The sequence below is a fragment of the Martes martes genome (assembly GCF_963455335.1).
Source record: "Martes martes genome assembly, chromosome: 8".
Lineage (NCBI taxonomy): Eukaryota > Metazoa > Chordata > Mammalia > Carnivora > Mustelidae > Martes > Martes martes.
Genome location: NC_137895.1, coordinates 17,644,405 through 17,660,889, shown reverse-complemented (window position 1 = coordinate 17,660,889; position 16,485 = coordinate 17,644,405). Strand labels below are relative to the sequence as shown.

General features: G+C 41.3%; 1 protein-coding gene across 1 annotated transcript in view; it reads left to right on the top strand.

The window, feature by feature from the left end:
• Positions 1–4,494: 4,494 nt before the first annotated feature.
• TXNRD1 (thioredoxin reductase 1) overlaps positions 4,495–16,485 on the top strand; it is a 94,060-nt gene continuing 82,069 nt past the window's right edge. The window contains exons 1-2 of the mRNA XM_080811402.1: positions 4,495–4,661; positions 10,218–10,278. Of these exons, the coding sequence (XP_080667528.1) occupies positions 10,239–10,278 (40 nt within the window). The 5' untranslated portion in view covers positions 4,495–4,661; positions 10,218–10,238. The remainder of the gene's footprint in view (positions 4,662–10,217; positions 10,279–16,485) is intronic.

The following is a 16,485-nucleotide window of genomic DNA, read 5'->3' as shown; positions in this document are numbered from 1 at the left end:
ATTATTATTATTACTACTATTATTTTGCAATATAATCTGTTGCTCTTTTCCTTTGTATTTATTTCTAAGTTTAGGAAGTTATCACCTCATTAGAGATCTGGTAACAAGTCCATTTCACATGCTTTATTATATAGTAAGAGATAAGTGAAAAAAATTTTTTTCCAAATTATCAAGCCATCATTACTATGCTACTTTAATTTGGGGGGGGGATGGGATGGAGGGAGAGAAAGAGAGAGAATCCCATGTAGGCTTCATGTCCAGGGCAGAGCCTGACACAGTGCTCAATCTCATGACCCTGAGATCATGACCTGAGCATAAATCAAGAGTAGGATGCTTAATCAACTGAGCCACCCAGATGATCCATTACTGTACTATTTTTAAAAATTTGGTTTTTGGGGGGTGCCTGGGTGGCTCAGTGGGTTAAGCCTCTGCCTTCGGCTCAGGTCATGTTCTCAGGATCCTGGGATCGAGCCCCACTTCAGGCTCTCTGCTCAGCGGGCAGCCTGCTTTCCCCTCTCTCTCTGCCTGCCTCTCTGCCTATTTGTGATCTCTCTCTCTCTCTCTCTCAAATAAATAAAAAAAATCTTTTAAAAAAATATGGTTTTTTTTCCTTTATTGCTTTGTGTTGTCTTTTTATCGTTAATTCTTTTATATTTGTCTATTTTGGGGCTATCCAGTATCTTTCATTGACATACATAATTTTTATGAGTATTAAGTATGGAGGACTTTTATTATTAACTTTTGGTTTGAGTTTTTACAAGGGGACAGTAGGTATTTCATTGATCCAAACATTAGGCACTGATCTTAGGTATAAGAGTTGGGGCAAAATAAAGAAACTCATAATTAGAACTTTATCTGAGTTTTTCTGACCACATGGTTATGTGCTGTTCTTGCCACATTTAGTTAAATTTCTTTGGATGCTGATTCAAATTTTATTTCAAAATGAGGGGAAACATTTAAAAATAAAATTTGCCGTTTTGTTAGAGGCAGAGTTTAAGAAGTTCTAATGATTTTGATTTGTTGGGCAATCTCTTACATATCTATTCATTTGTTTATTTTATGTTTATTTTGGGTGGGAAAAGTCTCTCCCCAGTAATACTGCTGCTCTTTTTGATAACAGAAGATACCCCTTTCCCTGTGATGGCCTTGATTTCTGTGTTGCATGTACTGGCAGCTATCTGAGCTTAATAGGTGGGTGATGACCTTAGCAGAGATGTTATGTAAGGAATTGTCACCTTCCTTTAGAGTCAGTCATCCCATGAAGTCAAGGGAGTCAGTAAGACATAATGGAATCAAGAGGCTTGTGTGGCAGCCCTGACTCTGACAGCAATTAATTACCTGTCTGGAGCTCAGTTTCCTCATTAGTTGAATGAATATGTTGGCCTACTGACCCCCAATTTTTTTCCCTTGCTAAAATTCTGTGATTCTCTTTCCATGCGCTGTTACCACTAAGAATCCTCATTTCCATGTTGTCTTCTAAAATAAGCAACATGGAAAAGAGAATATGAAAACCAGAGTTTAATTAAAAATTTTTGAAGTGTCATTGGTGAGGCTGGAGGGCCTTGGTGAAGCTTATGGATAGCCGATATGAAAGGTCTGGTATGGTCTGGAACATTCTGCAGCAAATACCAAGCCGCATTGCTCTTTTGGGATCCTGTAATTAATTGGCATAGATTTTAGTTTTTCTTTAAGATGTACCCATTCTTCGGGCACCTGGGTGGCTCAGTGGGTTAAAGCCTCTGCCTTCGGCTCAGGTCATGATTCCAGGGTCCTGGGATCGGGCCTGCATCGGGCTTTTTGCTCAGCAGGGAGCCTGCTTCCTCCTCTCTCTCTGCCTGCCTCTCTGCCTACTTGTGATCTGTCTCTGTCGAATAAATAAATAAAATCTAAAAAAAAAAAAAAAGATGTACCCATTCTTCATATTAGATATGGGCATTTCTATATCCCTTTTTACTTTATCTATATTTCAGGTATTAGCAATATTTGAATGTTTGGTATATGAAAAAATAGTCACTTACTTTTTGACCCTGTCTTGACCATGTATACTAGAGGTTATTTTTTAAAAAATTATAATTAACTAGCTTAAAAAAAACTTTCTATAGGGCCACCTGGGTGGCTCAGTTGGTTAAGCAACTGCTTTCAGCTCAGGTCATGATCCCAGGGTTCTGGGATGAGCCCCCCATCGGGCTCCCTGCTCAGCAAGGAGCCTGATTCTCCCTCCCTCTCTGCCTGCTGCTCCCCCTGCTTGTGCTCCCATTCTCTCTGTGTCAAATTAAATTTAAAAAATTAATTTAAAAAAAGAACTCTAACAATTTAGCAATAAAAAGACAAAGAGCCAATTAAAAATGGGAAGAGGATCTGAACAGACATTTCTCCAAAGAAGATATATATACGAATAATCAATAAGCACACGAAAACTTGCTCAGCATTATTGGCCATCAGAGGAACGCGCATCAAACTACAGTGAGAGACCACTTCACATCCACTAGGATGACTAGAATCAAAAAGCAGATCATAAGTGTTGGCAAGGATGTGGAGAAATTGGGGCCCTCATACACTGCTGGTAGGAATGTAAAATGGTGTTGATGCTTTGGAAAACTGGTTGTTCCTCAGAAGATTTAGCATTTTCCGATTTTACTCCTAGGTGTTCACTCAAAAGCAGTAAAAACAGGTATTTAAAACACAAACCTGTGCACAAATGTTCCTAGTAGCTCTGTTCACAACAGCCAAAAAGTGGAAAGAGCCCAAATATGGAAACAACCCAAATGTCCATCAACTGATGAACAGATTTTAAAATGTGGTGTATTCATACAATGGAATATTATCTGGCAATAAAAAAGAAATGAAGCACTGATACATGCTATAGCACAGATGAGCCTTAAAAAATATAATGCTAAGTGAAAGAACTCAGTTACAGAAGACTGCATATTGTATGACTCCATAAATAAAGGGAGTGGTTGCCTAGATGTAGGGAAGGGGGAAGGGCTGGTTGGGGGATAATGGGGGACAACTTCTAATGGCTACAGGGCTTCTTTTTGGGGTGATGAAAATGTTCTAAATTTGATAGTGGTGATGGTTGCACAACTTTGACTAAAAACCATTGAACTGTATACTCTCCATTTCCCTTTTAAAAAGGAAAAGAAAAAAAGAAAGAAAGAAAGAAAAAAAATAAAATAAAAAAGGAAAAGATTTTATTTATTTATTTATTTATTTGAGAGAGAGAGCACAAGCAGGGGGAGTGGCAGAGGGCACGAGAGAAGCAGGCTCCCCATAGAGCAGGGAGCCTGACACAGAGCTCGATCCCAGGACCCTGGGGTCATGACCTGAGCCAAAGGCAGATAGATTCTTAACCTACTGAGCACCGGGTGCCCCTCCAATTGGTGAATTTTATGGCATATGAATTATAAGTCAGTAAAGCTGTTTTTTAAAAAAATATGGGTTCTAGAGAATTAGAATGTACATTTGAACCCAGTTCCATCACTTACTGTAAGCTGTGCATCCTTGGAGAAGTTGCTTAACCTCTCTGAGACTGTTTCCTTATTTGCAAAATAGGGATGATGGTAGCAGTGTTTATATAATGATATCCTTGTAAAGATTAAATGAGATGATGCATACAAATATTAACTCCCGTCTAGTTCTGGGTAAACATTAATATCAACTATGAAGATGATGAGATTGAGGAAGAATGGGTAGGTCTTAGACAAGCAGAAATAAGAGGAAATAACTTGTGGAGTAGATAATAAGGGTAGGATTGAACCGGCTTTGTTTGTGGCCCTGGAGAAGATAGCTAGTTTAAAATATTTATAAGCCAGAGGTAGCAATCTCTCAGTGGTTTTGGCTGGTGATGATGCCCAGGACAATAGTGGTGTCATGTGGGGTAACATACCACTGAGCTGGGTCATGTTTGTTATGCTGCCAAATTCGGCTGCAGAAAAATCCTGGAGAGGAAAACAGAGAATCTGAAGAAAGTTGTTTTTTAAAATCTTGCTGTGCCTGTGGCCCGAAGAGCCTGTGTCTGCTTGTCCAGAAGTTAACTGGAGAAAAAGGAGTAAGGCTTGGCTTGAGTTGTCCAATCCTGTGTCTCTGGGCAGGTTTGTGTGAGAAGGGAGGGCAGTCTCTGACCTCTGGTCCCTTTGCATTTAAACCATGGGTAGGGTGGAGTGGAGGGAATGTGGCCCTTAGTGGCAGAACCTGTGACTCAGTCTCTTACTTCAGGGAGGTTCAGGCTCCTGCTGTCATTTGTCAGGGCCCCTGAGAAATGACCTTGAATGAAGCAAAAACGAATTGGAGATATCCAGTGCGTTGCCGGGAGTCTGCAGTCAGATGACAGAACTTCATGTGTAATCCATTTTCGAGTCCTTCCTCAGACTCCTTATTTTGGTGGTTGGGGCTAAAATTGTAAGGCTCGCCGAGTGCATCTAATATTAGGGAATGCATCATCATGTTTTCCTTTCTGATAATTACTGTCTTTGCTTCCATTACTTCTAGCTAAGGATCATCTCCCTAGTCAACCCTTGCCAGAAAACCCAGCCACTGGTGTGAGTGGCCCCTCAGGGTCCAGCAGCCCAGGCGTCTCGGACCCCAGAGCCCGGCTTAGGGCCTATATAGACAGCCACCCTGTAGTCATCTTCAGCAAGTCCACGTGCAAGCGCTGTGCTGAGGTAAGGCTTCAGCCTCCAGGCGTGGGGATCCATTGTTGCCTTCCAGAAAGTCAAGACTTCTGAGCTCTGCTGTAAGCAGTTGGATTTCACCTGAGGAAGGGGTTTGTGTGGGTGTAAATTGCTTCAGAGTCTTTAGAGAGTGATGCTTTGAGAACAAAATGTTGCTTGAGTAATCTTCTCCTGAGCTTTTGTAAAACACTGGATGTTTTCTCAAGTTCAGGCAGATTAGGGGTGGGCGAGCAACCAAAGCAGTTGATTGGCTGCTCTTTTAGGCACTTCTATAGAGAGTATTTTCTGAGGAGCTGTTACTTGAGGTACTCCTAAATTTTGATAAGTACCTCTTCATGCTCATTATGGGAAAAATGACTTCCCAAAGAAAAAACTGTGCTTTCCACTTGGTTCTTAGTCTTAGATTTTCTGAGAGGAAAGGTCAGTGATCACAGCCATGGGGAGGGTTGGTTTAGTCCACCCGATTTCACCACAGAATGATGTGGAGAATTGAAAGACAAACCTGATCAGGTGCTTTATGGGAAGGTTGAGGATGTGTGAATGTCACTGAAGCCTAGCTTTAAATTATACTCAGGGTAGCTCTAGGACTAGACATGTGGATTCTTAAGTCAACATAACTGGCCTTCAGTCAGGGTTCACCTGTAGGGTACTTTATTAAGTTCGATTTTCTCTCAGTTTCTTGACTTATTTTCCAGCTCTCAGAGAGATTGACCTCAGAAGCCTTTTATTCTGGAAGGGTTACACAGAGACACGCTTCTTAGACTCTGTGTGTGCGTATGTGTGTGTGTATGTTCCCTTGTTCTTTTTAAGATTTTTTTAAAAATGTATTTATTTGACAGAGAGAGAGAGATCACAAGTAGGCAGAGAGGCAGGCAGAGAGATAGGGGGAAGCAGGGTCCCCGCTGAGTAGAGAGCCCGATATGGAGCTCGATGTGGGGCTCGATCCCAGGACCCCGAGACCACGACCCGAGCCGAAGGCAGATGCTCAACCCTCTGAGCCACCCAGGCGCCCCTCCCTTGTTCTAAATAAGGAAAATGGGAAGGTGGGCAAGCAGTGGAAACACTGAAAGTAGGCAGAAATTTTCATCTTTTTCTCACCCAACATAGTCTGCTTCATCCCTGTCAAAGCCATCATGGAGCCTTTTGTTCAGGACATTATGTTGGGAACAGGGTTGCTAAGAGGTAGGAGACACAAGTCCCATCCCCAGGGGGTTTAGTCAAACTGAGAAGGCAGACCTTTGGCTTAAAAAGAAAAATGATCTGGAGCATCTGGGTGGCTCAGTCAGTTCATGGTTCAGGTCATGATCTCTGGGTCCTAGGATAGAGCCCCAAGTTGGGCTCTGCCCTCCGTGGGGAGTCTGTTTCTCCCCCTCCCTCTGCCCCACTCCCTGCTCGTGTTCTGTCTCTCTCACATAAATAAATCAAATCTTTAAAAAAAAAAAAAAAAGAAAAATGATCTAAGGTAACCCTTAGATTAACATAGGCAGTAAACATTAGAGAAGTGATTAGCATAGGCAGTAAACATTAGAGAATTTGGAAGAGGGTTGGGTATTAGAAATCCCCTGCAGGGGTGCCTGGGTATTAAACATCTGCCTTCCACTCATGTTCCGATCCCAGGGTCCTGGGATGGAGCCCCACATCAGGCTCCCTGCTCAGCAGGGAGTGTGCTTCCCCCTCTGCCTGCTGCTCCCCCTGCTTGTGCTTTCTCTCTCTCTCTCTGTCAAATCAATCAATCAATCTTTAAAAAAAGAAAAAAGGAAAAAGAAAAAGAAAAATAAATCCGCTGTATAATTCCTGGCCTCTGGGAGCTTCATTATATAGCCCTAGTGGTCTTTTGAGGTTCTTCTCCCTCGTTTGTGTAACCGGTAAAATGAAGGGCTTGGACTAGTTGACCATTGAGATTCCTTTTAGTTCTGAAATCATGGAGTTGTCTAGTCATTTCTGTTTCCAAATACTGGTGAGGAGCCTGAACTCTGAAGTCAGAGTTTTGACCTTGCCACGTGAACTTGGTTAAGTTTTTTACCTGTTGTGTCTCAGTTTTCTCATCGGTAAAAGGCGGGTAATATAATACACCTATGTCGTAAGTTTGTCATGAGGATCCCATTAGCTAATATTTATAGAAGCCACAGAACCATGCTTGGCACATAGTAAATGCTCCCTAATGTTTTTTTTTAAGTGAAAGAACTACCTGCCCTTCCTGTTTCCCTATCAGGACTTCGCACCTTGGATGGTGATCTTCCTTCATCAGTGTTGAGCGTCAGTCGAGTGGAAATCAACAAATATCTCACTCTATTCCCAGTATAGTTACTCCTATTAAAAAGTGGCTGGGTTTTTTTTTTTTTCTTTTTTTCTTTTTTTTTTTTTTCCTAAACTAACCTCTCCCTTTGAAACTCTGTGCACATGGTGGTGTAATGGAAGGAACATCCGCAGTTGAAAGGGCTCAGATCTCATTCTGTAAATCAGTTTCCTCAACAGTAAGGTTGACAATGCCGCCTTGTCTGCTATACTTTGTAACACACAGCTTGAGGACCAAAGAATTTCAAGTCTCTGTGAAAGCACGTGGAAGCCTCCAGTGTAGGCTTGTGTTAGGAGCCACCGTTGAGAGCCTACCATGTGCCAGGCGGGGTTTGGTCCCTCTCCTCATTTTTAAAAAAATTTTTATTTATTTGAGAGAGAAAGAGAGAGATTGCATGCACGTGTGTGTGTGTGTGTGTGTGTGTGTGTGTGTGTGTGTGTGTTGGGCGGGGGGGAGAGGCAGCAGGAGCGGGAAAGAGAGAATCTCAAGCAGACTCTGAGCTGAGCGTGGACCCTGACGTGGGGCTCCATCTCCTGACCCTGAGATCATGACCTGAGCTGAAGTCAAGAGTAGGACTCTTAACCAGCTGAGCTACCCAACATTGCTAAAGAATTGGAAAACGGCGGTTTTGACTCTGCTGTAGGCCTGCAGGGAAGGACAGGGCCAGCGTGGTCAAGACTGCTGGTGGTGACAGGCAGTTTCATTGCTTGCTCCCTGCCATCTCCCGTCTCTTTGACTTGTAGTCGCTCTTATTTCTACTATCTTCTCCCTGAATTCTATGAACGTCTTCATTTCCTGACTCTCCTCCCTGACTCTAAAAAGGCAAAGCGTTTTTTTTTTCTCAGTTAAGTGTACTCTAGGAATGATGAACATTTCCTGTAAAATTTGTGGTAGGTATTTGCATATCTGTTATATTAAAATGTATAGTAATTCTGGAAACTTTATTTAATGTCATTATCTGAGTGATTCCTGGGTATGCCAGGTCTTTTGGACAAATATCCCCTGGTTTTACCTTGACAAATACCACAGTTCTTAAGCTTTTCTGAATGTGTAATATGTAAGCTGTTTTCAGATTTGTGCCAATTAATATGGAAATTAACTTTCATAAGTTGTGAAGGATGGTGAAGTGTCTCTTTTGGTAAAAATAGTGATTTTCTTCTGTGAGGGTACAACTTATAGACTTGACTCTTCATGGTTTTTTTTTTAATTTTAATTTTTAATTTTATTATTTTTAAAAATTACCTTGAAGTAGCATTTCCCCAGGTTACTTCCTTCAGTTTTGATAACAGTTGTGATGTGAGTAAATCAGGATGGAGAAACTTCATTTTTATATCTGTACTTGGCCTGATGAATTTATATTTCTCTCTGGGATGAGTAATATAATTTGCATTGATTCAAGCTGGGAAATGCCCACAAAGAAATGAGCTTCTACGTAAGTTAGTTTCCTGTTTGTTGCATAACACATTATGGTGTGTGGTTTGCTGCATCCTGTTGTGAAGACTGGGTTTTAAAATGCAAAGACAACTTCCTACCTTTTCAGAAAATGCGATATTTGTTTCTTACGGGTATTTGAATAGGAAGTTAGAAGTATGAAGTTGGAGTTAGCAAATGACGTCTCGTATAGCTTATGGGTTGCCTGACACCCAGATCCACTGCCATTTCCCCATAGCGTGTGTATGTTACAGGCAACGTTGACCATCCTCTGCTTTTATCAATTAGAATATTCTGGAAACCGGTGCTAATGAAATTCAATACAGATCTTTAATCTTGTACTGTGGAGCAGTATGAAAGTTTCATCAGAGCTAAAATTACCTACCAAAGAGTTTCTTGAAGTGGGGTCACATGTATTCTGGAATCTAGAGCTGATATTTTCTACATTTCACATATTGTCAAATTTTGATACTTTTAGGAGCTGTTTTTAGGAATACTCTCTAAATCTGGAAAACTTGTTTTTTGTAACAAACTGCAAATGGTTTATTTCTAAAATTAAGTGGCCGAGGAAGCCTTAAGACTCCATGATTTTATATGTGTTTGAACTTTTTTTATTTTTAGTCTTAGGAAATGAGCATTGGAAGATGAATTGACTTTTGTCCAGATGGTTTCCCAGCTGTAGCTTTCTCTGCCCTTTCCTTAAAGTCCTCCTTTACTCACCCCATCACTCTTCAAAAGGATTCTTATCTTTTTAACTGTATGTTGCCGGGGAGCTAAATTCCGACCGGGACACAGATACTGCTCTGAGGAATATAAGAGGGGGGGTCACCGGAGCTGTGTGAATGAACTTATTTTCCCATTTTTATCAAAATCTTGTCTTTGGCGCTATACCTTTGATAGAAATCTTTCAACCTACTGTTTTAATCGTTAAATTAGAATGGGAAAAGAGCACATTCTCTGATTGTTAATTTTTGTGAACTCCAGGCCATAGTTCTGACCTTTTTCCTTTTATTGTAGAAGCTGGAGGAAATGTGGGTCTAAGCTGTCCTAAGGCATTAATGACAGGCTATTGTGTCTTATATATAAATGTCATTTTAAAGTCTTTTTTTTTTATCAGTAATTTATGTGTTATTTAGTGGTGCAAATTTGGCAAAAGTAACTCTTATCCTTCCAGTAAAATTTTTTTTACCATTATAATTTGTGTAATCTTGGGACGCCTGGGTGGCTCAGTTGGTTAAGCATCTGCCTTTGGCTCAGGTCATGACCCCAGAGGTCCTGGGATTGAGTCTCACACTGGACTTCTTGCTTAGGGGAGGCGCCTGCTTCTCCCCTTGCCTGCCGCTCCCCCTGTTTACTCTCTCTCTAACACATAAATAAAATCTTTAAAAAAATAAGTTGTGTAATCTTGAATGTATGACTTTTGTAATTGATTTGTTGGTTGAGGTTTTTTACTCAGCTAAAAAATAAATAATACTACTGTAGAATATAGTTTTTTCTTAGAGTTTCCACATATGTTTTAGAAATATTACATATTCCAGTGCCTTTTAAAACATGGTTAGTATTAAGCCCATTTATAGGGGGGTAGACGGAGTCACTAAACATTTAAAATGTATTTTATGAAGCTATATAGGTGAATCATTGCACATAGAGTAGAATCAACAGACTTCAGATATCCATTAATTATCATTATTGTCGACAGGGAGAGTCTTGTGGGTTGTATAAAAATGGGCTGGTAAGTTTGCAAAGGAGAAGCTGATTAAAGAGGAAAGTAAAAAGCTGGAGAGAAGGCTTAAAAAAAATTCTCCCCCTTGTTTTTCCAGGTAAAGAAGTTATTTAAGTCGATGTGTGTTCCTTATTTTTTGCTCGAACTTGATCAAGCAGGTAAGATTCTACTTAATCTGTAAATTATATCTGCTGACTCTACATTTTATTTAATCTACTTTGTCTGGTTTTTATTTATTTATTTTTTTCCCCGTGAGGTTTTTGTTGTTTAGTGAGCTCTTTCATCTTTTTGACCCTTCCGCTGGGCCATTCCCTGGGACTAATGATCATATGTGGCTTTAGTCTACCTTGTTTATAGCCTTGTTAGGAGCTTCCTGTTGTTGAAATCAATCTTCCTATTAGCCTTGAGTCTGGTTACAGTATTTGCTGGTTTCATAGTAACTTTATTATTTTTGTAAATTTGCCACCTTTCTGGTAAGTCATACCAAATAGTATTTGAAAGTAAAAGAGAAGAGACTCGGCTAGAGAGATATGGTAATTGGGATAGAAAGCTCATTTCTAGGGTCAGGAAGAAGGAGGTAGTTGTGGGGCAGGGGACTCTTATTTGACGCTTCTAAAGACAGGTTCCCGAACACAGACAGTCAGGTAATAGCTGCCACCTGTTGAGGGCCGGTGGTTCCTAGGGACTGTGCTGGGCTTGTATGCAAAGCCCTTAATCCTCACCAGAACTCTGCAAGGAACTTATCCCCATTTTACAGATGAGGAAATTGAGTTCCAGGAAAATAAAATTTCCTAAAGTCATGTAAGTAGTGGATCTGTAGTGTGGACATGGGCTTGTTTAATTCTAAAGTCTGTGTTCTTCCTATAATACTGTGCTATCTCCCGCTGACAGCATGACCTTCCTGTTTCTCGGTCAAGGAATGTTCTTGCCCCCAGCACTCCATAGTATATGGAAGGAAAGCCCAATAACTAAAATTTCACCGGGGCCCAAAAGTAGACTTTTAAAAATGTATGTTTTCCTGGGAGAGTTAAGTCAACTTGCAGCTTGGTGTGAATCAGAAAACTCGCAACAAGCTAATTAAACCAACAAGATAAAGCAAATGAACGTATCTGTTAAGGATGGGAAAATGGAAGGCAATAATGGAAGAGGTTGGGCACTACAGAGGTACCAGGTGCTTTGGGGGCACGAGTAAGAAGGCAAAGACTATGACCAAAGTGCCAAAGGTGGATGGGAGACCAGTTAAGGCACGTAAGTGTCAACTACTCTGACATTTAACTCTGGCAACACTAATCAGATGGGAAGCTCTTTCCCTTTACTGTGGAAATGGCTGTGGATCTGCAGATCGCAGCTAGGAGCTCCCACTCACCCCTTGGTGAAGTCCTAGCTAAGAAAACCTGAAGTATGTGAGCTGGGATAGGTTTGACCCAACCAGCTTCTGTAGCTGAAAGCGGGGAGCCTCTTGCTGGGTGAGGGAGCTGGCGGGCCTCTTTGTCCTCACTTGCTGCTTCTTCCCCCTGAAGAAGCTGTCTTCCTTCTCATGCTTACTTAGCGGCTGGGCAGCTTGTAGGAACAGATCAGGATTTATAGAGGAGGTAGTGGTTCTCAAAACGTCCGCACACCCCTGGGGGGGGGGCTGCGACTTTTGGGGGGGTCCTCAAACTCAAAACTGTTATCTGATAATGTTTAAGATGTTATTTACTGTTTTGACATTTCCACTGATGGTGCGAAAGCAGTTGTGGGTAAAACTCCCGAGGCTTAGTCCCCAAACTAGGGACACCAGACAGTGCTAGGTTATATTATAGTCTTCACCACCAAGCTGATAAAGAAAAGAAAATGGCAATTTTACCCAAGATTATTCTGGAGGAAGAAGTAAAAATCATTACCTTTATTAAGTCTTGACCCTTTGAGTGTACATCTTTTCATATTCTGTGTGATGAGAGAAGTGTACATAAAGTATTTTTGTTGCATGAAGCACGATGGTTCTCTCAAAGAAAAGCACTTGTACAGTTAATAATTTGCGTTGCAAACTGAACTAGCTACTTTTCTCATGGACACCATATATACTTGGAAGAATGAGTGACAGTCAAATTATTCAAATGATTTGGATTATTCAGACTTGGGTATCTGGCAGACATTTCCCCTCAAATGAACAAAGCAGGTCTGTCACTTCAAGGAAAATTACTGACAGTGTTTGTCGCCCATGATAAAATCTGAGCTTTCAGGTGAAAATAAGAATTTTGGAAGTTGTACCTGGCATGTGAGCTCAATAGTTTTTCACTACTTAAAGATTTTTCTGATGAGGCTGGATGTAATATTTATGAATGTAATTTTTTGATGTTGTGGATTAAAATATGTCAACGTTTGAAAGATCTGTATAACTCAGTAAATGAATATTTTCTGAATGATCAATGTATGATCTTACAAAGTCATTCATGGGTAAAAGAGCCATTCAAAGTAGAAGATAGACCACATGTGACAGAGTATGAAAAGCTCATTGATGTGGTTTCAGATTCTACATTGCAACTTACCTTAATCAGCTATTACTTGTGGAGTTTTGGTGTAGTATCAAGGAATATCTGCAGTTATCTGAAAAATCTGCTAAATATTTCTCCTTTTTCCAACTACTTGTGTTTGTGAGAATGGGTTTTTTTTCATATACTTCTACTAAAACAACATATATTGCAATATATTGAATGCACAAACAGATATTGGGAATCTGTCTTCTATTGGGGCACGTGGGTGACTCAATGGGTTAAAGCCTCTGCCTTCGTTCGGCTCGGGTCATGATCCCAGGGTGCTGGGATCGAGCCCCGCACCAGGCTTTCTGCTCGGCGGGGAGCCTGCTTCCCTTCCTCTCTCTCTACCTGCCTCTCTGCCTACTTAGGATATCTGTCTATCAAATAAATAAATAAATAAATCTAAAAAAAAAAAAACAAAAAACCAAACAGACAAAGAATTGCAAAAATGTAAAATAGTGCTAACCTTCTCATTACATTTTTTTTGTCTTAGAAAATATAGTTATTTTTAATTAAAGCATGTTATTTATGTTAACACGTAATGGGTTTACTATTATTAATTTTAAGAGGATAAAAAATATTTCTAAGATGTCTCAGTTTTAATTTTTTTTAATGTATGATTTTTAAAATTTATTTATTTATTTGACAGAGAAAGATCACAAGTAGGCAGAGAGGCAGGCAGAGGGAGAGGAGGAAGCAGGCTCCCTGCTGAGCAGAGCCCGATGCGGGGCTTGATCCCAGGACCCTGGGATCATGACCTGAGCCAAAGGCAGAGGCTTTAACCCACTGAGCCACCCAGGTGCCCCTCAGTTTTAATTTTTAATGTGTATTAATATTAATAGCTATAACCCGTATAAAAAAATTCTTTGGGGTCCTCAATAATTATTTAAGAGTGTAAAGGAGTACCGACACCAAAAGTTTGACATCTTGAGTTCCAAGACAAGTAGGAAGTGTGAGTGTTACTCTAAGAACTTTGGGGGCAGCTGGCTCGCTCAGTGGGAAGAGTGTTCGACTCTGCATCTCAGGTTGTGAGTTCAAGCCTGATGTTGGGTGTAGAGAGTGCTTAAAAAAAAAAAAAAAAACCTTAAAAAAATCTGAGAAATTTGGATTCTATGAGATTTACTGGTCTCTAGCTCCAGAGGCTTACTGTACAACATGTGCTGGGCCTCATCCAGTCGCACAGGAGAGATACGGGATCAGGGATGAGGTAGGTAGTGATGTCTGCAGGCAGCTTGTCATTACAGAGCTGGAATTACTGCTGTGGTCTCTACCTGCTGGTTTTGTCAATGAACAGCCCCTTACTGTTTCGGCCTGGCTCCGCAGAGAATGCTCCACAGGCATTACTTTGTCACCAGTCTTGGCTACCTAATCTCCCCAGTGCTTGGATCTTGGTAGGTTCTCATGGAGCCAGAGGGTCATTTGGTAGGCGGGCGTGTTTGGGATAGAGTCAAGTGGGTGCATTTTTTTCGTCCCCCATTTTTACTGAGTACTTGCTGAGTGCTAGGCTCAGTATGAAGCACGGGAAAGAGAGTAGGAAACTGTGTTCTTGTGAAGTGAGACTTGCCATCCCCTGCCCCCCCAGAAAATCCCCGTCCTCTTCTTCTAGAGTTGAGCATCTGTGGCAGCCAGCGCGGCGGGCCACCTGACTGCACTGGTAAGGGAGCCGCCGCGCACGGAGTTCCTGGTGGGAATAGTATCATCTTTTAAGGAAAATCAAGGGGGGCAGCTGTGCTGCCAGGAACCTCCCTTCCCACCCTGACAGTTTCTTCTTCCTTATTTTGGGCTGTACTTGGACCAGTTTCTATACGTTGAGGTTATTGTTTGAGAACAACCGTCAAGATCAACTCAGATCAACCAGGATTGGTATTGGAGAGAAGAGCGCGGCACCCGGAAGGCATGGCATTAGTATCTGTGTGTGTGGGCAGCGGTAATGGACACGAATGCTATCCTCCCCGGGCCAGAGGCTTATGCATGTCCTCGTACTTAATCTTCAGAATACCATCAGTGAGGTAGGTAGTGTTGTCACCTTCTTATGATGAGGAAACAAAATGTGGAAAAGTATTCATACAGAGGGTGGTTGGCTTGCTAGTGAACCCACTGGTAATTCCTGATGCCTCCCTTCGGTGTCCTCTGATGACCTCCTCAGAGGCTTTCATGACTCACCCTATGTGCCTCATGTGTGATGTTCACGGTATTGATACTATGATGGGTGTTCCTGGATGGGCCAGTGGCTTCTTGTGCCCGGAGGTGGTGCAGCCTACCCCTGTGCTAGCTGCACCTCAGGTAGCCCTGTGGAAGGGCCGTCACTCACAGGGCTCGTTGGTCTAGGAAGCCTCGCTCTTGGCTTTGATCTGAGAAACGGACAACAGCAGCGTAGTCATCTTCATTCGGTCGGGTAGCTGCTTGCCGCTCTTCAGCTGTCCATGTGGAAAACAAACACGAGGTTTGAGAGGACTCCTGTGACCATTACCAGAAGTGTATCTGGATGCCATATGTCACCCACTGGCTTGGGGGTGCTGAGGGGTGTCAGCCTTGTCCCCAGCTTGCTTACAGAGGGCACAGCTTTAATGCCTTCAGCAAGAGGGAGAGGAATCGGCCTTGACTTACTCACATTTAAGTTATAGTGATGAGCATTTTTTTTTAATACCTATGTTTCACATCTCTCTTACTTAACCCTCACAATGACCTTGTGAGCTTGCCGAATGCAATTCTGCTTTTTAAGCAAGGAAGCAGATACTCAGCATTTTAGTAACTTGCTCGGCGTTGCTGTGCCAAGCCCAGGCCTGTCTGGTTCCCTAGCCGCCTCTTCAGGGACTGCTTTCTTTAAACAAACAAAACCCCCTCACATTCCAAGGTACCCTAGGCCAGCTCAGGGCTCATCACTTGGGTATCGATGCGTATTCATTTGGCAGGTGTGTTTTGGGCACCTATTTATGTGCTAAGCACTGGCAGAAGCAAAAAGATGAAGAAGGCACAGCCTCGTTCTTTAAGGTCATCCTGTTTGTTTGCATTTGCCTCCCTTCTAATTTCAGTGTGATCTGGTACCTGGAGAGGCTGCAGGATCACAGAGTACTTGTGATAGCATGTTGCACAGGTGTTTTCCTGATAGAACAAAGTGGTGAGTAAGGAATTCACAGCTGTAAACAAATCAGAGAACGTCCCGGCGTGTTCATTTAAGTGACTCTAGTGAGCAGTGCCTGGCAGGGAGAATGATGAGAGATAAAAGTGGAAAAGTAAAGAGGCTTTATGCTATAGAAGTGGGGGTCTGTGGGAGGTGGTTCTGTTTATTTCAATGAATGAGGCTCAAAATGTTCTTTAAACACTTTGATTTTGCCTGTAAAAATGTTCATTTTAGAGATTATGTAGAATGCAAGAAAATGAAACACAAAAACCACATATAGTTACATCCAGAAAAGAACCACTATTAATATTTTTGTATGCCTTTTATGTAGCCTGTGTTCTGTTTTGTTACTTTAAGATATTTTGCATGTTATTAGACATTCTTAATATTTTTCTCAGTTGCTGTAAAATATCCCATATAATATTTTTATATAGCTATTCCTCTTTGGTGGACAAAGTCTTTGCCAGTGTTTTTGCTATTACGGAATAATAGGTTCAAAATATTTTTCTTTGTGCCTAAATTTTTTGTGTATTTAGAATTCTTTTCGTAGGATTGATTACTAGAATCAATACCTGCTCAGAGTATTAACATTTCTAAATTTCTAGATCCTTTCACAATGAGTTTTCCCATACTTACTGAGTATTAAGAAATAAGAGGTTTTTAAAAAAATTATTGTTTGTCAATCTGAGAGGTTAAAAAAATTCTTTATTTTAATTTGTATTTCTTTG